Below are 27,990 nucleotides of genomic sequence, written 5' to 3'. Positions count from 1 at the left end.
TCTAATACTGGCGTCACACGGTACGATATATCGGGCAATATGGCGGCGGGGTCACGTCGTAAGTGACGCACATCCGGCATCGTTTGATATATCGTAGCGTGTGACAGCTACGAGCGACGGTGAATGAGCAAAAAAAATTACCTCATCACTGCTGGTTGACACGTCGCTCTTTTTCAAAAAGTCGTTTCTTCTTCTATGCGCCGGTTGTTCATCATTCCCGGGGCAGCACATATCGCTCCGTGTGACACCCCGGGAATGACGAACACAGCTTACCTGCATCCACCAGCAATGCGGAAGGAAGAGGTGGGCGGGATGTTTACGACCCGCTAATCTCCGCCCCTCTGCTTCTATTGGCCAGCCGCTGTGTGACTTCGCTGTGACGCCGAACGTCCCACTCCCTTCAGGAAGAGGATGTTCGCTGCCCACAGCGAGGTCGTCCGGGAGGTAAGTGCGTGTGACAGGGGGTTAACGACTTTGTGCGACACGGGCAACTAATTGCCCATGACGACCAAACAACGGGGGCGGGTACGATCGCTCGTGCGATCGCACGATAGATCGTACCGTGTGACGCCGGCATTAGGCCCCGATTCATCAAGACCCCGTCTTGATGAGAAGACGTAGTAAAGTCAGACTCTCATGATTCATGATGAGGTGCATGCCTCTTCATCAGTCTGGAGCAACTGGGAAGTGGCATGCGCCATGATAGAAATCTTACATCAGGGACTGGAGTGAGGTTTCTGGCGCAGGTAACGTCACAGCCTGTCATGAATTAAGTGAGCTGTGGCATCAGGCCCTCTGAGTTGTGCCAAATTTTTGTGACTTTTCAAAACTTCCACATCACTTTTTGAGTGTAAAAACTTTGATGAATCAGGGCTCAAGACTTTAAGTTAGATTTATGTTGAACCACTTCCAGTTTGACTCATTAATTGCAGTCACATATGTTTTACTCTGAAGCATAGCAATTGATTGACAGGTATGTACAGTATATCACAAAAGTGAGTACACCCCCCAAATTTTTGTACATATTTTGCTATATCTTTTCATGGAACAACACTAGATATGATACTTTGATACAATGTAAAGTAGTCAGTGTCCAGCTTGTATAACTTTGGTGTAAATTTGGCAAATTTGGTGTAACCTCTAAATAACTGAACACACAGCCATTAATATCTAAACTGCCAGAAAGAAAAGTGAGTACACCTCCTAGATGAAAATGGCCAAATTGTGCTCAATTAGTTATTTCTACTCCCTGGTGTCATTTGACTCATTGGTGTTACAAGGTCTCAGCTGTGGATTGGGAGCAGATGTGTTAAAACATCCCTATAAAACATTGGATTGCACTTGCACCATGTTAAACAATGGGATAGTGCGCATCTATGATTTTTTCTTTCTCATACCGAATAGGCATGAAAAAAAAAAAAAATCGTAGCATGCACCCATACAAGTCTATAGGTTCATGTGAAACATCGGACTGCACTCGGATGTGTCGCGCCCCGGGGCAGCCGGGCTGCTTGGATCCGGACGGTCCGTGGCTCGAGAGGTTCCAAATCCGGGGGCACCGTCGACCAGTTTTAAATAAAAAAAAAATTAAAATAAAAACATAGTCCGACTACACCACTCGCGCTGTGCGGCCAGGGATGGTAGGGCCGCCACTGTGGGTTCCCGCTAGGGATGATGGATGGGGGCAGCATGGATGGTGGAGGCCTCCTTGAGCAGTGCTTTTCCCCAGGGGTAGGTAAGGGTTAACATGGAGGCGCAGTGCAATAAATCAGTTCAGACAGAGGAGTGCAGTTTGGTTCCTTTTACTTACAGCTGGGTTCGCACCCTGGAAACGTGCTGGATTCCAGGTGCGCCCTTGTCCCTGTTGGCAATGCCGGCCAACCTGGTGCCACTCTCCCACCAATGCACTCTGGTGTGTTTGTCGGTCCTCCCTGGCGTTTAGCTCCTGGAGGTCCGTCTGGTGTCTGGGTCCTGCCACAGGCAGCTTGGACTATTTAAGGGGATATGTCCCGGTCCTCCCTTTGCTGCTGATGCCTCTGACGTTAGTGGTGGCAGATGAGTCTTGGAAACCCACCTGACTGACAGAGTTAACAAATGGCTTGAAGTCCCAGTCTGTTCTGGGATCTGCACCCCATGTGTGCAAAGTACTGGGAGCCCTGGATGTCCACCCCACAGGATTCCTTTGTCCTTGGAGCTTGCTTTCTCGCTCTCCAGCTACTTTCTCCCCTGAGTAGCTGTTGTTTCTCCTCAGGTCCTTGCGGAGTCTTTCTACTCCTCTTTCCCTGTGTCTCAAGATTCCTTTGTCTGTCTTGACACTTTTCTTACTACACTTCACTTCCTCCTCCTTCACTCACTCTTTCTCAACTCTATGTTCTGCTGTCTATCCACACCTCCCAGGTCACTCTCTCCTCCCCCAGGTCTGATCTCTCCCTTCCCAGTTGGCTGCCTGTTAGCTCACAGTGCCCAGCCCTGTCACCTGGTTCTATGTAAAGCTGGTGTCACACACAGCGACAACGACAACGACGTCGCTGCTACGTCACCATTTTCTGTGACGTTGCAGCGACGTCCCGTCGCTGTCGCTGTGTGTGACATCCAGCAACGACCTGGCCCCTGCTGTGAGGTCGCCGGTCGTTGCTGAATGTCCAGCTTCATTTTTTGGTCGTCACTCTCCCGCTGTGACACACACATCGCTGTGTGTGACAGCGAGAGAGCGACGAAATGAAGCGAGCAGGAGCCGGCACTGGCAGCTGCGGTAAGCTGTAACCAGCGTAAACATCGGGTAACCAAGGGAAGACCTTTCCCTGGTTACCCGATGTTTACGCTGGTTACCAGCCTCCGCCGCCCTTGCTGCCAGTGCCGGCTCCTGCACTGTGACATGTGGCTGCAGTATGCATCGGGTAATTAACCCGATGTATACTGTAGCAAGGAGAGCAAGGAGCCAGCGATAAGCAGTGCGCGCGGCTCCCTGCTCTCTGAACTGTGACATGTAGCTGCAGCACACATCGGGTTAATTAACCCGATGTGTGCTGCAGGAGAGCAAGGAGCCAGCGCTAAGCGCGGCTCCCTGCTCTCTGAACATGTAGCACAGCGACGTTATGATCGCTGCTTCTGCTGTGTTTGACAGCCAAGCAGCGATCATAACAGCGACTTACAAGGTCGCTGTTACGTCACCGAAAATGGTGACGTAACAGCGACGTCGTTGTCGCTGTCGTTTAGTGTGAACCCAGCTTAAGTCTCCTGCCCTGGTTTTGGAGTGTATGTGTGCTGGTGTGTGTACAGACTGGCACAGTTATGTAGGACCGAGTTGTTACAGTGAAGTTACCTTGTTTTGTGACACCTGGTTACCGCAGGGGCGTCACAGATGTCATCAGAGTGCATTGGAATATGCACAGAGAAAGGAAGAAGAGAAGAGGGAGAGATCACTCTCTCTTCTCTCCACCTGTGATCCAATCACAAGACCGGATCGCAGTTGGATGACTCTTGCTCTCAGCAGTGCTAGTGGGAGCGGGGCTCTGTCTGTACCACAAGCGTGACAGCCTAGGTCATGTGCCTGAAAGAGGAGGCCCTTTCTTCTGTCAAATGTGAATGTGGAGTTGGCTATATCCAGCACACAGGGACATCAGTGGAGTTTTGATAATGTACATCAATAGAGTTTTCTTTCTAGTTGCATAAGCCTTAAAGAGACAACTCTAATTGAATTTCCTAAAGTTTATAAATACTATTATTATTGGATGTCTTCTCGTACTTACCAACATTTACAACGCAAATTCTGAGACACATCCCCAGAAACACATGGGAACGTCTAGCGCCCACTTTAGGGTGTGCTTTTGTCAAATTGAGGCCTGGTGGTTTGCAGGACTTTCCTGGTAAAATTGACAATGACTGTAAAAGTGCAGCATTCAGAACACAGTAACCTTAATTTTTTGTTCTTCTTTTATGGATTCCTGTATGTAAATCTCTGTAACACAAGGGTGATTTTCTGTACTGGATTCTCGTGGTTATATACTGTGAAGTAACAGTTGAGATTTTCACTCTAGACAGCATTTATGGGTATAATAACGCTGCTCCCCTTCCTTTGGATGGAGATGTAATACTATAGATATAATAGTACCCTGACCTTTGGCCATGATTTTCCTCTTACATATATAACCGTTTTATATAACCATTTTAAATGTTGAACAAGCCAGACCTGATCAGCAAGGACGAATATGTCATGAATATCCCATGTTTTTGTGTATTAGGTGAAGGCAATGTATAGCATGTTTATGTACGATGCATTCAGAGCTCCTTTTTGGCAATAGATGAATTAAAGCTTAAAATATGAGGTTAAAAGCTCTGACAAATCTCATTGGAAATAGATATATTAAACGACACAAAAAAACAGCTTCTAAATGTAAAAATCTTTTTGCACTTTTGATATTCACTCCTCAATATTGAAATTCCAAAACCAAGAAGCAAAAGTCAAGGAGTTATGGAATTATGAAAATCACAGGATTTATTAGACATATTGTTGATATGCAAATAATTAAAAAATGGAATCATGAGTAACAGCATCATATGCAGAAATACCCTCACTTACATGCTATAAATGGGGTTATTAATGAGTGTCTGAGAAATGTTCTGCCATGGGGATTGCACTTGGACAAATCATCAAGATCTACTGCTGGCAGCTCCTTCACAATAGCACAAGCAATATACGGCCTGGCGCTGTTGTTTTTAAAAATGGCTTCTGAGACACATAGAAATAGCGGTAGCACTGTTTAGACCACCAAGTAAATGTAACGACAAGCTGTTATTGTAACCTGAATGAAGACAGGGGGTCTGGCTACCGCATATTATGCTACCCCACTGTCACGGATGTGTCATGAGTGATAGTCACGTGGTTTCTGGCCATAGAAGGTCACAGCATTTCGCTGCGCAGAATACTCCCTGACTTTTCATTGTTCCTGCTGTCAGTATTCATTGGTATAAGTAGCTTTCCTGCTGGATTAATTTCTCCCTCTTTTGGACCCAGCAGGAGCTCGTCTTTCACCCAGCTGCTGATCTTCAGCATTATCTTGGGGCTTAAATACCCCTTCCTTCCTTGGACTAGTGCTGGTCATATTTTTTTGTACTCCTTTGTGGTATCGTTGCTGAAAACTTTACAGAGCTTCTACTAGAGTCATCTGTAGATAAGTAGTTCATGCATTTTCCTCTGTGTTTCCTCCTTACGTTGTCTATAGTGTTTAGTGGGGTTGACGAAGAGCTCATCCCATCTCCCATCCATTCCTTATTTATGGCCCAGCAATAGGGATACCTAGGGTCAGGTTTCCGGTTCGGCTCATAGGTGCGAAACCTATTTAGGGTGTTGAGGGACCAGCAGTAGGTTTGGTCAAGGGGTCACCATCTTCCCTTTCCCTAGACACAGGGTTTCCCTTCTGACATTGACTTGTTACTTCCCCGTACCTAGCGTGATAACACACGGAGAATGGGAACTTTCTACTGACCTGTCCCTGGTGTCGCTGTCCGTGGTGCTGAACTTCGGTCTCCTGTGTTGCCAACTCCCTGCTGCTGCTGCTGCTTCTGGCCACAATGAAGTGATATGCAATGAGCATAATGAGCGGCGGTCGGCAGCAAGTGACAGCAGCGGCAGAGACAGGAGGGCTGGAGAAAGTGAGTAATGTTTTTTTTTTTTCACGCAGACACATGTCTTTCCTCCGGCGCGTGTCACACGGAACACATCCGTGTGGTACGTGTGTGTTACGTATGACACGTTTGCGTTCCGTATATAAGGGTAAAGCTGGGCTCTACTGTCTCAAGAGGGAGGTGCTTAAGGGAAAAGTAACTCTAAGCAGTATAAGAAATCCCAAGCACTCAATGGGACCCAAAATGTAATGCAAAATGTGTTTCAATAGACTATTTGCAAAAAGAAAAAGAAACGCCACTACCAATAGAGCAAAGACAACGTTTCAGCCTGTATTAGGCCTTTGTCAAGGTTTTGCCTATGATAGAATGGTGGATGAGACGAATTAAACGTCAGAGGACTATAACATAGGTAGGTAAGGAGTTTACTTTTCAAAGGTACGTTGCGAAGGCCAAGGAGGCATAGAACATAGGTGGAGGGCGAAAGAGGATGCCTGGATAGCACGAGGAATAGGGACAGGGTCCCAGACGTCTGTGATAGCGGCAGGAGGCATTAGCAATACATAGGTCCACGTGTGCCCGCGTCTCCGGTACGTGAGAAAACTGACCATACATGTACCGGAGGCATGGACGTGTGAAAGAGGCCTAAGGCTCAGTCATGGATGGTTCAGTCAAAAACCTGTCATCTTGGGTGTAACCTGGTCATCAAGCATTAATTAAGAGACTTCCATTTTTATACAGTTGTATTCTGCTGTTCAAGAGTAAATTGCCCACCAGAGTGTCTGATAAGTCTTTTACAGATGTAATAATTATACTGAGAACTTACACCAGGATTTCCTGTCTCTCATAAAGAGAGAACAAAAAATATTGTCTGATTGCACCACAAGTGTCTGTGACATTCCACAGGGGCTACCACCTCTATATACAAGAACTTGTTTTGCAATCCAAGCACAGATGTTTGGCACAAAGGGCAATGTGTCTATATTATCTATATGTCTGTCTTAAAAAATTCTAAAGAATAAGGGCAAAAGGCAAATCTAGCTAAATATATGTAATGAAAGGTTATATGAAGGGATGGGGAGTGAAGATGACAGACTGGTAGCTTGGTGCCTGCTATTGGATTCATAGCTGCTATTTGCATCTTCTGAGAGTCAGATGTACACAGTGCACACAGCTGGAACAGTGTCAGACCCATATGTCGCGGGCGGAGGAGGGGACGCTGCGCTCACCCACTGCTCGGGTCCGGTCGCTGCTCGGTGGTGGCTCGAGCGGTGGGCCGGATCCCGGGGAATCGAGCGGCGTTCCTCGCCCGTGAGTGAAAGGGGGTGGTTTGGGTTTAGGGATATTGTCCGTGACGCCACCCACGGTTTGTGGCGAGATTGGTGACACCACCGCTGCTCTGGACGGGGATTCCGGGAGCGATGACGAGGAGCAGCTTGGATGTTAGTTCTTCCCTCCGTGGGTAGGGGGGTTGGTTGTCCCGGGGCCCGGTGAGGGAGGTAGGGATGGATGGCAGGCGGGTTACGGGGCCTGGTGAGGTGCAGGGTCGCGGGGGCAGCGCTGTGCCACACGGCACGGTGGTACTCACTCAGCCAATGATGAATGCAAAGTCTCCGGTAAAACAAACGGCTGGATGGACGGGTCCCACAGACAGCTGCGGTGTTTCTCCTCCCGGCAGGTTGATGGTGACTGCCTATCCCTGCACCTGTGTTGTGTTACGGTTCCAATGGCTTCCCACCGGTAACCCGCTCCCCAGCTTGGATGGAGGCTGAGGGAGCCCCTTTTGCCCGCAGGCTCTGGCCCTGGGAACTGTAGACTTGGCGGTGACTGTGTTTCCCTCTACGGTTTGAGCGGTTGCCTTCAATCGGGTCTTGACTGCTGGGAAACCCCGGAGGTTCCCTTCGCTAATGGATTTGACAAATTCAACGGCGACTCTTAGCATTGTCAGGGTCCGTAAGCCCTGCCGGATGGTGCTAGCTTCTCTTTGCTCGCCGATCCGGTACCGCCGGACCACCGCCCGTCCACGGTTCTTACGGTTTGCTCCAATTAGCCTCTCCTGCAGACGGTCACCACCGTCTGCCAACCTTGCTGTACCGTCCGGGCCACACACCCGGACCGCCTTCAGACTGCTCCTCTACCACTTTACTCCTCTCACTTCAAAAGTCAACTCTAATGTGATCTGCTTCCTTTTCCCGCCTCCAGGACTGTGAACTCCTCGGTGGGCGGGACCAACCGCCTGGCCCACCCCCTGGTGTGGACATCATCCCCTGGAGGAAGGCAACAAGGATTTTGTGTTTGGCTTCGGTGTGCCTAACCGGGGTGTGGGGTGTGTTGGTGTAGTTCTGTGATGACCTGGCTTGTCCAGGGCGCCACACATACACTGTGTAGTGGCTGTCCACGGGTCCTGCAACTCAGCTTTCATTTATTTTATAGAGGTTATCCACTACATTTACATTGATGGCCTATCTTTAGAAAAGGTCTGATCGTCCGATGTCCAACACCCCGCATCCCCACCATTCTACTGTTTTTGGTGCCAACAGCAAGCAGCCGGAAATGCTCAGTTTCAGAGCTACCCCATCTTCTTATAGTGACCATGGCTGGATACTGCACATTCGTCTCCTATTGATTTCAATAGGAGGTGGCTGCTATTAGTTGATGGAGTATCTGCGGACCAGAACTGAACATTTCTGGCTGCCTGCTGCCGTTAACAACACCAAGAACAGTTGATCACCGGTGGTGTGGGGTGTCGGACCTATCCTACACATTAATGTAAAATTAGTGGATAATCACTTTAAGGGCCTGTGCACATATTGCACATATTGCTGACTGGTCACAAAACCTGAAGGGTTTCCCAGTATTAGCAAAGTGAACCCTGAAGTCTCATGCATACGTTTTTTATTTTTGATAGCAGATTTGATGCAGATATACATCTGCAGAATGTCAAATATTTCAGCGTTTTTGCTGCAGTTTTCATTCCTACTAATGAGTGGAGGGAAATCTGGACCAAAAGTGCACGCAAAAAAACATGGCAAAAAAGTGCCTATTTTACACAGCATTTTTCCTGCCAAGAAATGCAGAAATGGTGCAGATATTTTCTTCACCAAATACTTAACATATGCACACCCCGCTACAGCATCCAAGAATGGCTGAGATGTGTTGTCTGTCTCAGCACCATACTAATCATCGGTTTGCAGCTGGGGTGTGTCAGACCACTAATTTCAGAAAGATAGTTTAGTATTCTTTCAACTATTAAAGCATAAATTGTCATATCAGGTTTCTAATCAGAATACTTTTTCTGTGTATGTACATGAGAAATAAAACAATCTCTGGTCATAGTATAACTTGTATCCTGCATTTGTTTCCAGTTTGCTAGCACTCTCCAGGCTTCATTTCTATTTTCTAATTGTCTCTGAGCTAGTGAGTAGAGACTAGCTGCTCTGATGTCTTTCGTACACAGTGCACAGAGATATGAGGGACACCAGCACTCCTGTCTGTGTGTATTACATTATCAGATGAAACAACATAGATGATATTATACAGCAGTACTGGGCAGTGTAGCTATGAATTCAGCTCAGGGGTGAAATAAAAGATGTACTAGAAAGCAGAAGCATTGGTCTGTGCATGTCTATTTGCTTCTATCTTTCACTCTCTCTCACCCCCTTTCCATAAACCTCTATAATCTGACACCTCTGTGAGCTGGCATTCAGTCTAATTTAATCAAAGTACTAGCCAATATGTCATCTTGTATTTGCTAGTAATTTCTGAAACGTTTCTTGAAATTAGGCCACGTTCACACTTTCAGGTCGGTATTTTACATCACTATCTGTAAGCCAAAATCAGAAATGCAACAATCAGAGGAAAAGTATAATAGGAACACATGTGCCAATTCTTTTTCACCCACTCCTGGTTTGGCTTACAAATACTGATGTAAAATACTGACCAAATACTCAACATGTGCGCGTAGCATTACAGTGACTACTTAACCACCATATATAATTTTCACTGTGCATGAATTAACCTACAAGTACATTCTGAATGATGTATATGTTTTCATTTGTGTTTTATTTCCTTTTTTTAAAGGTCATGAGGGAAAAGTGGGAATGGCATCAATTATTCTGAAGCCTGACATGTCATTAGATTTAGAAAGCATTTATGAGCATATTGTGAACTATCTACCTGGATATGCATTTCCAAGATTCCTTAGACTGCAGGTACTCTTCCTTACCACCAACGCATGTTTCACCTTTCAGACAAGACCAATGTTTTTCAATTTTGACCAGTGTCATTTTATAAATAGAGATGACCGAACCTGAAGTTCGGATTCGGTGTTCGATACGAACTCAGACTATTCCAAGAAAACAAAGTTCAGTTGGTCTATGGATGCAAACGACCCGTTCGAACATTGCTGTGCTCGGTTATGCTCAATGCTCAGCCCAGTGTGAGCCACTTGCACTGTTTGAACAGCTCACATTGGGGGTAATAATAGCATGATTGGAAGTAGAGTGCACAAAAAAAAAGGAAAAAAAAACGGTCCACCCTCCCCCGGAAGTGTTCTGTTTATGGCTGTATGTGGTGGAGATTCGAACTGCCAATGAGTGACTTCAAATGAAGTTCAGGTCAAGTCCGGGTCCAGAACCAAACTTTAAAAAAGTTCAGCTGAACCAGCAGAACCCAAACGTCCACAGGTCCACTCATCTCTATTTAAGAGTTTGGTTGAGTTCATGTGTCCTGTAATAATCTGTTAGAATGGATCCTGCAGAGATCCGTCAGCAAAATGATGTCTGCAGGGTCCGTTTTTTTAACATGGGAATCTATGGCGAATGGATTTATTAACGGATTGCTAATTATCTTCCATTTGAAATGGATCCTGTAAGAAAAAATGGATCCGTTACAAATGCAAGACTAGCAGATCACTAAATAACAATCTGTTAATAAATCCGTTCTCTATAGACTCCCACGGCAAAGAAAACGATCCGGCAGACATCAGTTATTTAGCAACAGACAAAAAAGTTGTGTTTGCAGAACTTTATTCCCAGTGGATGTCTGTAGGATCCGGAGTATCGGATGATTACTGGACATATGGACTCAGCCTTAATAATTCTAGAACACTTTAACATATCTCATTGATTTTGGGATTGTTTTTTCATGACACATTGTACTCCAATACTGCTCAAAACCACATCCAAGAAGTTTATTAACCTATTAGATGCGTCATAGGAATTAAAGCAATGTGTAAGGAAAAAATTAAAATTTTACTTTTCCCATAAACTTAAAGGGAAGCTATCACCAGGTGTTTATAATACTCACCTAACGGTCGGTGCATAGCAGACTGGTCGGATGGGCGTCTCCGGGTCATCCATACTAACTTCAGAAGAAGAAGGACACAGATGGCTGAAAGAGGAGGTGCCAGTCCCAAACAACGGAGACGCCCATCTGACCAGTCTGCTTTGCACTGACCATTAGGTGAGTACTATAAGCATCCGGTGACAGGTTCCCCTTTAATACTTTGGCTTCAAATTTTGCATTTTCATAATAGTAAAAGTAGAAAATGGACCACACAATTAGTTGTGCAATTTCTCCTGGAAACACTTAAGCCTGCTTTACACCAGGCAATCTATCGTGCGATAGATCGTCGGGGTCACGGTTTTTGTGACGCACATCCGGCATTGCTGGCGATGCCGGCCTGTGTGACACCTCCTAGCGACGCAGTATCGCTCACAAATCGTGAGTCGGGTACTGCTCGTTAGGTTCCATAATATCGGTTACTTTAGTCGCCCATCGTTTCCGTGGTAGCACACGTCGCTCCGTGTGACACCACGGGAACGATGAGCAGCTCACCTGCCTCCCGCGGCCGCCGCCGGCTCTATGTGGAAGGAAGGAGGTGGGCGGGATGTTTACGTCCCGCTCATCTCCGCCCCTCCGCTTCTATTGGCCGGCGCCCGTGTGACGTCGCTGTGACGCCGAACGTCCCTCCCACTCCAGACTCCAGGAAGTGGACGTTCGCCGCCCACAGCGAGGTCGCACGAGAGGTAAGTATGTGTGACGGGGGTTACTAACTTTGTGCGACACGGGCAGCGATTTGCCCGTGACGCAAAAAGGACGGGGGCGGGTACGATCGATTGTGAAATCGCACAATCGGTCGTACCGTGTAAAGCAGGCTTTAGGCGCCCTTTGCACACTACGACATCACAAGCCGATGCTGCGATGCCGAGCGCGATAGTCCCCGCCCCCGTCGCAGCTGCGATATCTTGTGGTAGCTGCCGTAGCAAATATTATCGCTACAGCAGCATCACATGCACTTACCTGCCCTGCGACGTCGCTCTGGCCGGCGACCCACCTCCTTCCTAAGGGGGCGGGTCGTGTGGTGTCACAGTGACGTCACACGGCAGGCGGCCAATAAAAGCGGAGGGGCGGAGATGAGCGGGACGTAAACACCCCGCCCACCTCTTTCCTTCCGCATTTCAGACGGGACGCAGGTAGGAGATGTTCCTCGCTCCTGCGACTTCATACACAGCGATGTGTGCTGCCGCAGGAACGAGAAACAACATCGTACCGTCGTTGCAGCCACAATAATGAAAATGACCGACACTACACCAATCATACGAAACCGACGCTTTTGCGCTCGGTAATCGTAGTTAAAACGATTTACACACTACGATGTCGAGAGCGACACCGGAAGTGCGTCACTTTCGATTTGACCCCACCGACATCGCATCTGCGATGTCGTAGTGTGCAAAGGGCCCCTTATACCTCATATGTAGTGCAAACCTACTGTTTGGATGCACGGCAGAACTTGGAAGGGAGGGAGCTCCTTTCGACTTTTGGAGTGCATAATTGGCTGAAATAGATAGCAGACGCCATGTCACATTTCTACAACCTCTGATTTCCATCACTGTAATATTAAATTCACTGTGCTAACCTGCTTTTTTCCAGTGATGCTGATTCTGTGTCTCCCAATGCCTTTGAGACATTTTTATGTCACTTGAGCCTTGCATCCAATCAAATATCTGAAATTATTGATTAGCTGCTGGAGTCACAAGTCATAACAATGTTGTGAGGGTATCAGAAGACCTAGCGCTTGTAAAGTGCCTGTATGGCGTTTTTACTTTAAAAGTAAATTTTGGTGAGTTTTTGATGTTGCAGATTTTCTGCAGTATTTCTGCCTCATTAAGCAAATTAGGTTCCTTTTCCTTTCCTTTTCCCTTTTAAAGGTACTTTGTTTCTTATACTTATATTTATAGCATGAGGTTTTTTTACCTGTAGATTTTCCTCATCTATTGAAATTCTGTGGGGAAAAGCCGCACATAAAACTCAGCGTACACAAGTATTAATTTTACTCAACAGCATCATTATCATCATCATTATTGATAATGATTTAAAACACGCACCACAGGACAGTTTATGCTGTGTATAAAAGAAGCAAAGTGTAAAAATATAAATCCAACCACTTTGTTGGAACTGTAAGAAGAGGCATTTTTTGCGTAACGTCAAAAACTCACCAAAAGCTCATTGTGGAAAGTTAACCTGATCCTTTCCTGATATCCAGCTATGTGATATGGGTTTTGTTATTTAGTTTACATGGAGAAAATTAGGAAGTTTGCAGTGCTATAATTTTCAAAAATACCAGGAACATTTTTGAACCTTGAGGGACCCTATTACATGTTAATGGGATCAGTCAGGATTCATTGCAATTTATCTGACCAAAACTCAAAACACATTTATCTTAACATGGCTATTGTCATCTGAAATAATTGCATTTGTTCTTGTTGTTGAAGTCAGCAATTTAATTAATTACGTGGCCGTGCTGGGATAGGATCTTGTTTTTTTCATTGTGTGAGGGGCTGCGGACAGATAGGGGATACAAGTCTTCAAGCTAGCACAAGTCATGCTCTTTCGGGTGGAATTAGGGTTACTTTTGGCCACTTTTTTTGATAGGTGATATCAGGAAAGTCATCAATATGGGTATGCCCACTCTTTATTAAATAAAAAAATGCAGGCTGGTGATAGCTCTTCTTTATGGGTACATCCAGATGAGACATAATTATCCACTGTCAATTTTTCTGCAACTAGAACTAACCTACGGCAGTAAAATCCACTGATTTATGACAGATTTCACATTATGCATCGCAATGTGTGGACGACATAGTGAAAATCTCCAGCAAAAGTTGATATTCTGCATATGTCACATTTGAAGAGACAGACAAACTACGCTGCCAATATTAAGCAGTATCGCCTAGTAAGGATAGTGAAAATCGGGAATATAAGTACCTTTTTGTCTTCCAGAATAGTTCTTTATTGTCCCAACATGTTTTGCCGCCAGACCAGCACTTTTCTCATTTATCGCCATGCAGTCCATACAACAACATATTGTCCTCTACGAAAATGATACTCTTGGTCTAATATAAGTCACGTGCAAGCTAGACACATACATTGGTTTAATCCATTTATGAATCAAATGTTCAGCCAACATACTGGGTGAACATACTTGGATATATACGTGCCCTATCATTGGTCGAAAAATATCCATATGATGACATTTCCAGCTTAGTTAACTTATAGCTATGGGTGGACATACTATAGGTGCAACATGTTCTGTCTGAAGAAATCACCTTCAGGCCCCGTGCTTACACTGAGTATTTGATCAGTTTTTACCTCAGTATTTGTGATCAAAACCAGGAGTGGAATAATCAGAGTTAAAGTATAAGGCAAAGGCCACACGAGCACTTAGCATCCGATGCGACAAATATGTTATGCTAATGACCCCTGGCTCCCGCTCTGCTGCGAGCGTGGTCCGAGTGTCATTATACTGTGATCTAATCCTGCGATCTGATCACAGCTGCGGAGGAGAGTGAGGAACTAATCTCCCCATCTCCTTCATTATCATCTGATGCAATTATCACACTCCGGTGTCATCCGATTGCACTGCCTTGTTTCACAGGCACCCATAGACTTGTATGGGTGCAGGTGAAAATGGATTGGATTCCCCCGTAGCATGCTGCAATTGTTTTCTTGGTCCGATTAGACTGAGAAAAAAATATTGCACATGGGACCAGCCCTATAGAGTAACATAGGTCCAAGTGGAATGCGATTTATTTTTATCGCATTCCACTAAGACTGTTAGAACTCGCCATGTGAAAAAAAAATTCGGTCTAATATAGCGCAATAAGGATATATGCTGATATTAGTTATTTAAACTTTATTAATTAGGCGCTCCTATTATTACAACGCGTTTCAGCGGAATTCAAAGGTGAGCAATTCTAATATTTTAAACGCTAAAAGGATTCCACGGGTGCTTCTCATAGTGCGCTTGTTTTATCTATCTATTTATATAACTCGCCATGTGTCCTAGGCCTAATAGAAACACGGGCACCACTTCTGTATTTTTGCCACACTTCTGGTTTTGACTTACAAATACTGAGGTAAAAAACCTCACCAAATACTCAACATGTGCATGTAGTCTCAAAGCAGAAATTTAGTGGATTAACTTAACCTAAAACTTCAGCAATGAGTGACTACTGGTTGAATCCAGGGCTTGTATACTGTACAGCAGGCATATCACCTCAGCAAGTCATGGGTCATCTGAATTCTTGCTGTTCATACAAGCTCACCCATTTACCCGTACTACCAATACCAAAAACATTAGATTTCTGACACCGGGTATTCGGAAGACTAAGCACTATATATTTTTAATATTTTGTAGGAAAACATGGAAGTCACTGGGACATTCAAACAACAGAAATTTCGTCTTGTGGAACAAGGATTCGATCCGTCCATAATATCGGATCCGTTATACTTCTTAGATGATTCTCAGAAATCTTATGTGCCAATGACCAAAGACATTTATGATAAAATCAAAACTGGTCTGTTAAAACTATAAATTTCTTTCAAATCTCTATTCCCTCTGGTGGAAATATTGAAACTGTGATGTTTTAACCTACTTCAGATGTTTACCTGATGGCTCTGTCTTATTAATGGTTACTGCTAAAATACGGGGTACAGGATATTTGTACATTTATAATAAAATATGTCTTCATACCTATACAATGGCACTACTACAACATCCTCCAAAATGGTGACCTACTAAACACACTGGTACCTTCATTTCACATGTAGTTTTATAATACTGAATAATATGGATTGTACTATTCATGATGCAGTGTCTGTCTATAACTTAGACTTTTTTCATGCATAAGTCTGTAGGAATGGGAGGAATGATAACCATCCGTGGACAAGCTTCATTTTTCTAATTATTCAGTAGGGTCTACAGGCTAGGACACTAGGCAAACTCCTGCCATGCCTACAAGCCGAACAGCAGTAGTCGCTATCCTGTAGATAAGTATGCAACACAATGTTATCATTTTGGCTATACAGTATATGAAGTTTAAGAGGTGCAGTCACTAAGGCATATGTGTTTTGAGAAGTACCTCCTGTCCCCTATGAAGAGACTGGCACTATGAATTATATATGGGTGTTGGGAGCAATTTGTTACAGATTTTAATTGGTACCAATGCATCTGCTTAGCTGAACCTAATAAAGGCAAGATATACGCAATAGTTTTTTGCGTGCTGAACAAAGGTGCCCGTATATAAAAGAAACATTCCAGCTGGGAAGACTGAAAAAAAAAGTTTTTTAAATATTTTTCCCCCCTCCATCTCTGATGGGAACTGCATGTAACATTACAAACGTTAAAAATTCGATTGCAGATTTGCTGTCACACTGTCTTCTCCAAAAAGTAAAAAAAAAAAAAAGTTTTTGAAATATTTTTTCCCCCCTCCCCTCCATCTCTAATGCAATTGCAGATTTGCTGTCACACTGTCTTCTCCAAAAAGTAAAAAAACAAAACAAAAAAAACCAAAAACATTACCGCCAGATAAACATTAAATGGTGAGCTGTTCCTAGAGAATACCTATCACCAGTCTGGGGCTGCCTTTTTATTTAATAAAACATTGTGCAGCCCTGGACTGGTGATACGTATAAATATAATTTAGTAACAAAACTACTCAGAAGTAGCTCTGTAGAAGTTGTCCGGTCTTCTGATAACAGTCCACAATCACTCAATTTGACTACAGTCTTCTGAAACCTTACAGTGTACGCATTGGATTCTCCGATATTGCAGGCGAGAACGGCTGATCAAGTTGATCGCAATTATGCAATTGACACACTTTTGGACACATTTGGACTAAATATGCTTGGTCTCGCTCAACGTAAGAGACTGCAGACCTTTAGCAGACAACCCCTTTAGAGCCTACTGAAAGGACCCAATTTTCTATCCAAGGTGGAGCTGAACGTCTAGGGTGTGGAAACCCAGCATTCAGAGCGGGATCCCACCACAACAGCTGCTTCATATTCAAAGTGAGATCTAATTTTTACCACTAACCCAGCATGCTTTACTACACTGTTACCAAGTCAGAACCGCTATAATGTTACCGTTCAATAATAGTTTAATAAAGTATTCCGTAAGATCTCACCCTTTTACTGCGGAGGGTTGTGGTATTCTTGTTCTGCATGTCCTTTTGGGGGACATTATGGCTATGTATCACCGATATTGTTAATAGATGATATTTACACAAAACACTAATCTAGGGCAGTTCTCTTTTTTTTTACATAAAATGGACACCCCCAGATTGCTGATAAATACTTTTTAACCCCTTCATGCATGATGATGGATATATTTGTCAGGGAGCATGCCCAGGGAGTTTGAGCAGGCTCAGAAGCAGATTAAACCAAAAAAGAGGATACAGATCCATATCATAATTTAATACATATTGCAGCAAATCTCACTGAAAAATGCATATACCCCAATAAGAGGAGAGTGCTGTTCCCAAGAAGGGTCACAATAATATATCAGACACTTTATATAAATAACCAATTATTTTTAATTTCATCTGAACATCATAATTCATATTTCAAACAAGTAACAATACATACAGTGCTGGTGATCACAGAAAATTAAAAACCCCTACCCCATAAAAACATGCAGAACCAAACTGGTGCGTTGTGGATCCAAATTGTATACAACTGGTTGTCAGAATTCATATGAAAAACCCCCCAGGTTAACACTCACAATGTACATAAAGTGCTCGTGCATTCATATAACCATAGTACAGATCACTAATACAAGCCCAAACCCAATTGGTTTGAATAGCAGCAACCGTGGTTACCCTCCTGCCATAACGGTAACCTCAATGGCCGCCCAGACATGTGGCTAGAGACTCTTTTTACCTTAATAATGAATTGAAATGCAAGTATATGGTGACATATTTATATCTTAGAGTACTCAATAATTGAGGTTGCTGCTATTCAAACCAATTGGGTATGTATTGTTACTTGTTTGAAATATGAATTATGATGTTCAGATGAAATTAAAATAATTGGTTATTTATATAAAGTGTCTGATATATTATTGTGACCCTTCTTGGGAACAGCACTCTCCTCTTATTGGGGTATAGGCTCAGAAGCAGAGCCTGCTCTACACAGGGCAGATGCCGACTATTCATACATAGTCGGCATCTGCCCTGTGTAATAGCACCGATCAACAAGCCAGCTCTTAAATACTGCTGTCAATGACTTATAGCGGCATTTAGGTGCTGCAATCCAGCTCAGATATTAGTCTGGGCCCCTTTGCAATGCAATCACTGCAATCACAGGGAACTAATAGACTGCCATGACATCCTGTTGTGTGATCTTTTGTGACATGCAGCCTGTGGCGGTGTATCGTAGGTGACTGTCATTTTTAATAAATACAGGAATACTATAGTTTTGCTGTTTAGAGTACAAGCGATTAAATGAGCAGAGGCTCAAATCTCCTATGTGAACAAGTAAAGCGAAATGAACAGTAAAAAAGTTTAAAAGAAATATAAAAATTTAAATCACCCCCCCATTTGACAGGTAACCCTAAAGAAATGTAAAAAATAAAAAAATATTTAGTGTTACTGCATCCAGAGAAGTCTGATATATTATAAAATTATTAAATGACAATGTTTATCAATTGGCTGAATTAAAGAGGAAAAACATTAATAATACCAGAAGTACATTTTTTGGTTGCAACAATAACGCACCAAATACAATACGAAGCACGCAAAAAATAGTACATACCCCCAGATTGTATATAAAAACAGCGGCGCACCATGCAATAAATAAAGCCCCCATACAGTTCTGTTTACGGTAATATTAAAAGATCTGGGCATCTGAATAAGACAAGAAAAATATATATTTTTTCTTTTTACAAAATACTGAATTTTGTAAGCCAATAAAATAGTAATAAGACTATATAGGTTTAGTAAATTCGTAATCATACTAACCTGGAGAATCATGTTTCCAAGTCATTTTTCCTGCACAATTAACATGGCAAAAATAAAAAAACCCAAAACACTGATGGAATTGTGTTATTTGCACCATTTCCCGGTGCTTGATATTTTTTTGCAATTTTTCCTTGCTCTGTATGGTAATGTGAATGTTGACATTCAAAACTACTACCCATTATGCAAATAAAAAAAAAAGAAAAAAAAGACTTTGTAAGTCTATGCCGGTGCAAAAATTAAAAAAGTAAGGCAATTTGAAAAACAAAGAGAAGAAAAAAATGAAAAATGCTAAAAAGAAAAATTGTCTGTGTCCTTTAGGGGTTATAGATTGATTGTGCGCAGAGGGAGAGGCAAAATAATTTTGTAGTTATGATACCTTTTAATGGTTAGCAAAAATTAACTTAATGTTACAAAGCAAGCTTTACTGCTTAGGTCTCTTCCTCAGGCATGGTATAATAAAGTATCTGAAGAAACACAAATATTACACAAAAAGAGCACAGGCATGGCATGATAAATGGACATTAAAATAACAAACTGAGCTTAGAGCGTGAATCCTGAAACAGGTTTTTCCAAGAACAAACTTAATTTTAAGGTTAATTTTAATCCATAGATCTTGGAATAATAATAACTTCCACAATTGGATGTGTTTTAAAAAAATGTTTCTGCGCTGAGATAATCTTTTATATGTGTCCCCGCTATGTACTGTGTAATGGCCGTGTCTGACCGTACAGGAACATGATCTGATCATACCACAGCTCCTTGGCAGGGGAGACCTAAGTAAAGCTTGCTTTGTAACATTATTTAAGTTCCAATTGTGGAATATATCTTTATTCCAAGATCAATTTGATTAAAGTTAACTTCGTTTGTGCGGAAATTTAATGAGCTTAGATTCGTGGTGTGAAAATGTTATTGTTGCAATATCCATGTAAAATCAGAGATCTGGTTCCCTCCCTCTCTCTGTATCTGATTCCTCAGATTTAAGAATGAGCGGACCAATGGGTGTTTAGGTTCACCAGGTTTGGTCAGCGTTTAGTTAAAAGCTCGATTCAGGACACAGACTTGACCTGAACTTGACTTGAATACAATATAAGTCAATGGGAACCCAAAAGATTATGCTGTAAAATGGTCATAGTAATGAGCAAGGGGACTGCAAAAGGAAGCAAAATTGGGGTAAGAGCAGAATAATTGCCCCGTGAACAAAATTGGTTGGGAATAAATAAAAAAAAATACTTGTGGTCCACCCTATTTTTGATACCAGCTTGGGTAAAGCAGACAACTACGGGCTGCAGCCCTAAGCTATCTGTTACCTTGGCTGGTTATATTAAATAGAGGGGACCCCACACTTTTTTAAATTATTTATCCCTCCTAATTTTGATTAACTGCAAGAAAAAGCAGACAGCTGGGGTCTGGTATTATCAGGCTGGGAAGGCCCATGGTTATTTGGCCCTTCACAGCCTAAAAGTAGAAGCCCACAGCTACCCCAGAAGTTGAGTCCCCATTTGATGCACCAATTCTGGCACTTTGCCGAGCTCTTCCCGATTGCCCTGGTTCAATGGCAACTGGGGTAATACTTTTGGGGTTGAGTTCAGCTGTGAATTGACAGCTGGCATCAAGCCTTGGGGTTAGTAATGGAGAAGCACACCCATTAGTAACCAAATAAGTGTACAGTTAAAAAACACACACATAGAGAAAAAAATAGTTTATTTGAATACAGACTCTCTCTCACTTACCGGGTTACTAATTGGGATGTTTGATAGATGCCTCCCCATTACTATCCACTGGGCTTGATGGCAGCTGTCAATTCACATCTAACCTCAACCACAAAAGTATTTCTCCAATTGTCACCACACAGGGCAATTGGGAAGATCTGGGCAAAGCGCCAAAATTAGAGCATCTAATGGATGCACCACCTCTACGGCAGCTGCGGGCTGCTAATTTTAGGCTGCGAAGGGCCAAATAAAAAATGGGCCTAGCCTAATAATACTAGACTCGATCTGTCTGCTTTACCTTGGCTGGTTATCATATTTTTTTATTACTATTTATTTTGTTCACAGCAGCGTACAGGCATCGTCCCCATGCCGAAAAGCTTATTGATAGGCTGCAGTATTTCAACAAATTTTGTTCAGCATCCGAACAGCACTCGGATTTCCTTGAAAAGTCCGTGTTCGAGTTTGAGCCTCTGACAGGTGTTCGTTACGAACTCCAAACTTTACACTTCGGGTTCACTCATCGCTCCTCAGATTTTCTAGTAAAGGTACTGTCACACATAACGAGATGGCTAGTGAGATTGCAGCTGAGTCACGGTTTCCGTGACGCAGTAGCGATCCTGTTAGCGATCTTGTTATGTGTGACACCTACCAGCGATCAGGCCCCTGCTGTGAGATCTCTAGTCCTTGCAGAATGGTCCAGGCCATTTTCTTCAAAGGCGATGTCCTGCTGGGCAGGACACATCGCTGTGTTTGATACTGTGTGACAGGGTCACAGTGACTTCTGAGATTGTTATACAGGTCGCTACTGCGACCTGTATTGTTCCTGCCTCGCTGGTAAGATCTGACTGTGTGACATCTCACCTGCGACCTCCCAGCGACTTACATGCGATCTCTATCAGGTCGCATCGTTTTTCGGGATCGCTGGTAAGTCGTTGTGTGTGACTGGGTCTTTAGTCATAAATGCTTCATACAGATTTTTTCCTATTTGGAGAGAATCAAAGACTGTAATAAATTTGTATTCCCGGACCCTTCGTTGTCACACCACTAATCTAAACTAATTAAGGATTCCCTTTATAAGTGCAGTTTGTTTGTTTATTAAAATGTCCATTTATCATGCCATGTCCCTGCTCTGTGAGTGTAAATATACTTTGTGATACTACGCCTGATGAAGAGACCTTAAGCTGGGTTTACACACTGCAACATCGCAAAGGACATCGCTGTAACGTCACCGGTTTGGTGACGCAATAGCGACCTCCCTAAGTCTCTGCTAAGTCTCTGGTGAGCGTTCAAACAGGCAAACCTGGCCAACAACTCAACAGCGATCCGGACCTGCAGAGCGACCTAGCTGGTTGTTGGGGACGTTGATAAGCAGCCTTTTGAAAGGGAAGTTGCTAACAAAGTCGCTGCAAAGTCTTCACACACTGAAACTTCATGCTGCGCAGCGGGAAACAAAGGACCTAGGAATGGTCCTGAACGATTTGTAACGATTACAACTTCACAGCAGGGGCCGGGTCGCTGATAGGTTTCACACACTGCAACATCGCAAACAACATCGCTATTGCGTCACAAAACCGGTGACGTTACAGCGATGTCGTTTGAGATGTTGCAGTGTGTAAACCCAGCTTAAGAAGTCTCTAAAGCTTGCTTTGTAACATTTATTTTATTTTGGTTAGCCATTAGAAGGTATCACAACTACAAGATTATTATTTTGTTTCTCTCACTGACAGCAATCTTTCTTTTTTTCAACCGGCTAATTCAGTACCAAACCTTTTTTTCTTTTAAGGGGTTAAAGACATGTATATTTTAGTAAATACTTAAGGGAAATCTGTTGATTATAAGAAAAACATGAAAGTGACAGTTGATAAAATAAGTATTCTCTAATTTATTTTATTGATAAATTATATGATTTCCTTTAGTATTACTGGAATGCTGGTTTTACATTCTTTTTACCAGTGATAGCCACATCTGATGGGATTAATTTCTCTGGGAACTACCAACAGGGAGTGGGATGGTGAAGTAGCTCATTCTACAGCATCTGAATGGCAAAGTGGCAGGACTTGGCCTGCATTGTCATTTTCCGGGTACACTGATACATAGAATATAATGGGAGGTCCGATCTATGTATCTTTTTCTCATAAATTCAGCAACAGAGAAGGATGACAGATTCCAATGCATCCTAGTGAGTCAGCGACGTGCTAATGAGGCTATTTTGTAATTTCCGTCAGGAATTTTACTTTATACTGACTATGGTTATATTTGAGCAATGTAAAAATATGTCTCATTATACAGGTCTGCAAAAAAATTTTTTGTAATCATCATAGGTGACTTTGTACTTTTCCGAATCATCTTTTTGTCCTGATTTCAAAATGTATATAGTTTTTCTGTAGCACGTATAGTTTCCATGGAGCAGCACCATTATTGTAAGGTATAGGAAATATACTGGCGACATTAAGAAAACGGTAATCTACATATCAGAAAAAAAAGCTTCACCTCACAATACAGTTTTTATTGAACCAAATTAATTTTACTTGCAAAATATGAGCAGATATTAAAAGTGCTTAACATTAGACTGTCGTTGATATGGTTTTTCAGAGTTGTCCCTATATAACATCCAAGAGTAATCTGCCATCATTGAGTCTTTCCAAAAACCCTGGTATCAGTGTTCCATTACCTTAATGTCCTGATGAAACCGCTCGCCTTGTTCATCGCTTACATCCCCAAGATTTTGAGGGAAGAAATCTAAATGAGAATGCAGAAAGTGCATTTTCAGAGACATGCGACACCCAAGACACTGGTATTCATTTAGCAGTTCTTCAACACCTTCAACATATTCTGCAGATTTATTTTTTTCCTAAGAGGTTTTCACAGATCCACTTGAAGCTTTTCCAAGATCTCAATTCCTTATCATTTAGAGTTCCTTCAAACACATCATCTCTCATAAGCTCTCTGATCTGATGACCAACAAATACCCCTTTCTTCCGTTTTGCTGGTGAAATGCTGGAGAATTTCTGTGAAATGTACTGGAACCCTTGTGAATTTGTCTTTGCCATGAATTTCACAAAGTTTTTAATCAATCCCAACTGTATGTAGTGGAGAAAGAAAGCTTTTTGTTGGAGCAATTAAAGGATTGTGCTGAACATTGTCTCTACCTGGTTCATAGATGTTTCTCTGTCCCCAATCACAACGAACGTAATGCTCTACTGTATTTTTACTGTCCCATAGACAGAAGAAGCAACAATATTTTGTGAAACCTCCTTGCATTCCCATTAGCAGACCAATCACTTTCAAATCTCCACAGATATTCCATTGATGATGCTTATATTGTATAGTATCCAAAACAAATGACAGATATTCATAACTTTCCTTTAGATGACTTGAGTGAGCAATAGGGATTGATGGTTTCATATTTCCATTGTGAAGCAACACTGCTTTCAACCTTCTCTGGGATGAGTCAATAAACAATCGCCAATCTGCAACAAAATACTCTTGATTCAGTTCTTCAAAAAGGCAATTCAAATTGTTACAGTACACCATTGGTCCAACAACTGTGAAAAATTGTGTTAAAGTGTTACTTCTGTTTCAGTAATAACACACCTTGACATCATCATGAAGAAGATTCTTCTGTTTCAACCTAGATGTAAGAAGTTCAGCTTTATCTTTTGACAATGAAAGGTCTCTGATGAGATCATTTAATTCATGTTGGGTAAAGTGTGCTGGCTGCTCCATCAGGTATATACTCATCTTGACTTGAGGTCTCCATGTCTTTGCCAGTAGCTTTAGCACAATTGTCTTCATATTCTATTTCATTTTCATCCAATCCAGACAACAGTGGTACAGGAACTGACAAGGTACCATTATGTGGAACTGGCCTAATCGCAGATTCAAGTTCAGGGTAATTAATCTTATGTTTGTTCTTTGTAGAAATGCCCTTCTGTTTGACAAAACAAAAGTAGCAGCTATCAGTATGATTTTTGGATTCTCTCCAAATCATGGGAACAGCATATGGCATAGCCACTTTCCACGAAGACCATTTAAACAACTTGAGCATATCACATGAGGGGTCCAGCATACCTTGAAAATGCTGAAATAACATAATAACCAAAATACTTCTCAGAAACTTTATGTGATAGAGCAAAACTAAGCATATTTTTGGAATCAGCACATCAAACTCTATAAAACAGACATCTCACCTTTGTTGATGATGCTTTTGTGTTGACCAGTGTTGTTATATAACCCAAATAAAGGAAGAGAATACAACTGTTTATAAAGGTTTAGCCTGCAAGAAGAGGACTTAAGGCCGCTTTATATGCAATGACAACCGCTAACGAGATGTCGTTGGGGTCACGGAATTCGTGACGCACATCCAGCCTCGTTAGCGACGTCGTTACGTGTGACACATAAGAGCGACAGCTAACAATGCAAAATATTCACCAAATCGTTGATTGTTGACACGTCGTCCATTTCCCAAATATCATTGCTGATTTTGAACTCCGGTTGTTCGTCGTTCCTGAGGCAGCACACATCGCTACGTGTGACACCCCAGGAACGACGAACAACACCATACCTGCGTCCTCCAGCAACGAGGTGGTTGTGACTTTCATGCAGCTGCTCTCCGCCCATCCGCTTCTATTGGACACCTGCCGTGTGACGTCGCTGTGACGCCGCATGAACCGCCCCCTTAGAAAAGAAGCTGTTTGCCGGCCACAGCAACGTCGTTAGGAAGGTAAGTATCTGTGATGGGTACTAGCGATTTTGTCCAACACAGGCAGCGATTTGCCTGTGACGCACAAACGACGGGGGCGGGTGCGATCGCTAGTGACATTGCTAGCGATGTCACAGCATGTAAAGCCCCCTTTACAGTAGCTGCTTGAGAGGGTTTACAAAATAAGGAATTAGCTTCTTGTAAAGTTAGGGCTTTCTCTCATAAGCATACGTATAACTCAAACGAGTGCTGTCCAGTGTTTTATCCGATAGCATTTGGTCCAATGTTATAATATTGGACAGTGCTGATCGGCACTTTCTTTTTCACTTGCCGATTTTGCTTGAGTGGCAGCGCAAATCGCATGGCACACACTAATTCAAGTCAAGGGTACATGGAAATCATAGGACTGCACTCAGATGACATCCATTGGCTCACAGAATGTAGAAGATGGTGAAATATTCTCCATTTTCTCACCTGTGCTATGATTTTATCATGCTAGAGAATTTGATGACACTAAGCTGACACTCTGATCACAGTTTGCTCTGTGTTATTTGCATAATTGATCCAATTCTCTCGCATGAGAAAATCTATGGTCATATGAGCACAGCCTTATAATGTAGATACAGAGACCCTGATTCCAGTGATGTGTCACTTACTGAGCTACTTGCTGTCATTTTGATAAAATCAATGTTTTCTCTGCTGCAGATCTAGCAGTTATACAGAGCTCATGAATATGCTGGACTACCTGGCAGCATGCTAAGTAGTCCTCTAATGATAATCTACTGCTGATTTTATCAAAACTACACTAAGCAGCCAATTAAGTGAAACACTACTGGAATCAGGATCTCTGCCCCTACGTTATGCTGCTCTCACATTAGGAGGCAAAAACCTGATGACAAATTCCCTTTAATGTGAGTCTCTTACTACATACTGCTACAACAACGGACAACCACAGCCACATGAGAGGGCTGTGACAGAATTTACCTCAATTGTTTTTAACTTCATTCTCCTCCTTCTGCTCTTAAATTATATGTAGAAATCCATTTTACATAATTATATCCAACATAAAGACAGCAGTACAGATCTGCTCTGAATTTCCATACTGCACATGCAAAAGCAGAAAGTCTCACACAGCTGTCAAAATAGTGAAACATTACAGAGCCGACTTCACCTAACTTGTTTTTTTTTTTTAATAAATTATATATACAGTATATATATTGAAGGAGGATCATTTCTTCTAATTCTGATGGTAGCATTCATTTGATGCTTCTCCCAGGACTGTATGATTAACATAACAAATGGTCATTACTATTCCCTTTGTCGTGTGTCTACAGTCTACTTCTGCTAACGTTCTTTGGACAATGGGCAGAGTATATGGGGAGATACTACAACAAGACAAATAATGGTAACACCCAGTTGTCATTTTTCCACACATTTTTAGAAGAAATAACAGCGGAATAGCACAACATGGAGATCTAACGAAAGACATAACGGACAGCAACAAAATAGATTCAACTAAGTGTTTGCTACTATTTTGCACAACAGTATTGTGAACATTTGCCTTGATCAGATGGATGGTACAGAGACCGTTCAAGCTCAGAATACAGTTTTTAACCATTTGATGTCACCTCTAAATAAAGTATTGAATATTAGTATTTTAGGGGTAGGATTGATCTTATAAAACAATGTCCTTCTAGCAATTTAATGATTAATTTTCCATATTTTATGGTTTGCTAAGCAGCAGAAGGTCATAGCTTACAAATGAGAATGAGTGATACATGCAGCTCAACACACCGCACCCTCCAATTGGTACCAGAGTTCCAATTGGTACCAGAGTTCATTTCCAGAGTTCTCTGGCACCTCCTGGTATGTTGTAGGTATTACTTATAGTTTAATAAATGCTAATAATCTACTAGTAATACAATTATCTGACAATAGATAAAATCACTGAGCGCTTAGAAAAGTTTAATTTTCAGTTTGCCAAATTAATTGTGTGCTTTTTAGACAGATAAAATCAACATATCATAAATTCCAAACTGGTGAATAGGCAAAAAATATGATTTTTTTTTATTGTTTTCATATGTCAAATGATTTTTTTTTAAGTCTCGTTTTACTTGATACTGAGGATGCTATTGTGATAAATACTTTAACTGATAAGTCTAGTAATAAAAGCCTTACAACAGTTATTGTAATCTGTCTTATTTATTTGTGCCTCACATGTGCTTCTCCTAATATGTCACTGTAAGTCGGTGGACTGGTTGTCCTGTGTCCCCCCTTGAAGACACCAATTGTATAGTTATATGTGTTTTGCCAGACTGTAGAACAAGAGATAGATAACAGTAGGGACTAGCCCATAGAGGGAGGGGTAATATGCAGGGAAAAGGACGGTTTCCTGTTAGACAGTCAGTAAGGGCCTAGAAGCGATGACCAAGGGACCACAACAGCGCAGAGTAAGCTATAATTACCAGACGAGTTTACAGACCAAACAGGGAATTATATGGTAAGGAATTGACACATAAGGGCTGCTGGGCAACAGAGAAAAGAGTGTTTTGGAATAGGAGATAATACACAATTTGAGCGATTTAGCTGGAGCAAACTGCAAGTGTCGCCTCAACTCTCACAATGGAAAACAATACAAACAACTGCAAAAACTGTA

The 27,990-nt window shown here is 42.4% G+C and overlaps 1 protein-coding gene across 1 annotated transcript in view; it reads left to right on the top strand.

The window, feature by feature from the left end:
* SLC27A6 (solute carrier family 27 member 6) overlaps positions 1 to 27,518 on the top strand; it is a 144,361-nt gene extending 116,843 nt beyond the window's left edge. Inside the window, exons 10-11 of the mRNA XM_075324663.1 lie at positions 9,703 to 9,833; positions 15,323 to 27,518. Coding sequence (XP_075180778.1) covers positions 9,703 to 9,833; positions 15,323 to 15,499 — 308 coding nt within the window. The 3' untranslated portion in view covers positions 15,500 to 27,518. The remainder of the gene's footprint in view (positions 1 to 9,702; positions 9,834 to 15,322) is intronic.
* Positions 27,519 to 27,990: the final 472 nt, after the last annotated feature.

Source organism: Anomaloglossus baeobatrachus, chromosome 1 (genome assembly GCF_048569485.1).
Source record: "Anomaloglossus baeobatrachus isolate aAnoBae1 chromosome 1, aAnoBae1.hap1, whole genome shotgun sequence".
Taxonomy (NCBI): Eukaryota; Metazoa; Chordata; class Amphibia; order Anura; family Aromobatidae; genus Anomaloglossus; species Anomaloglossus baeobatrachus.
Note: the sequence above shows the minus strand (reverse complement) of the source record. Positions and strands in the feature narration are given on the sequence as shown.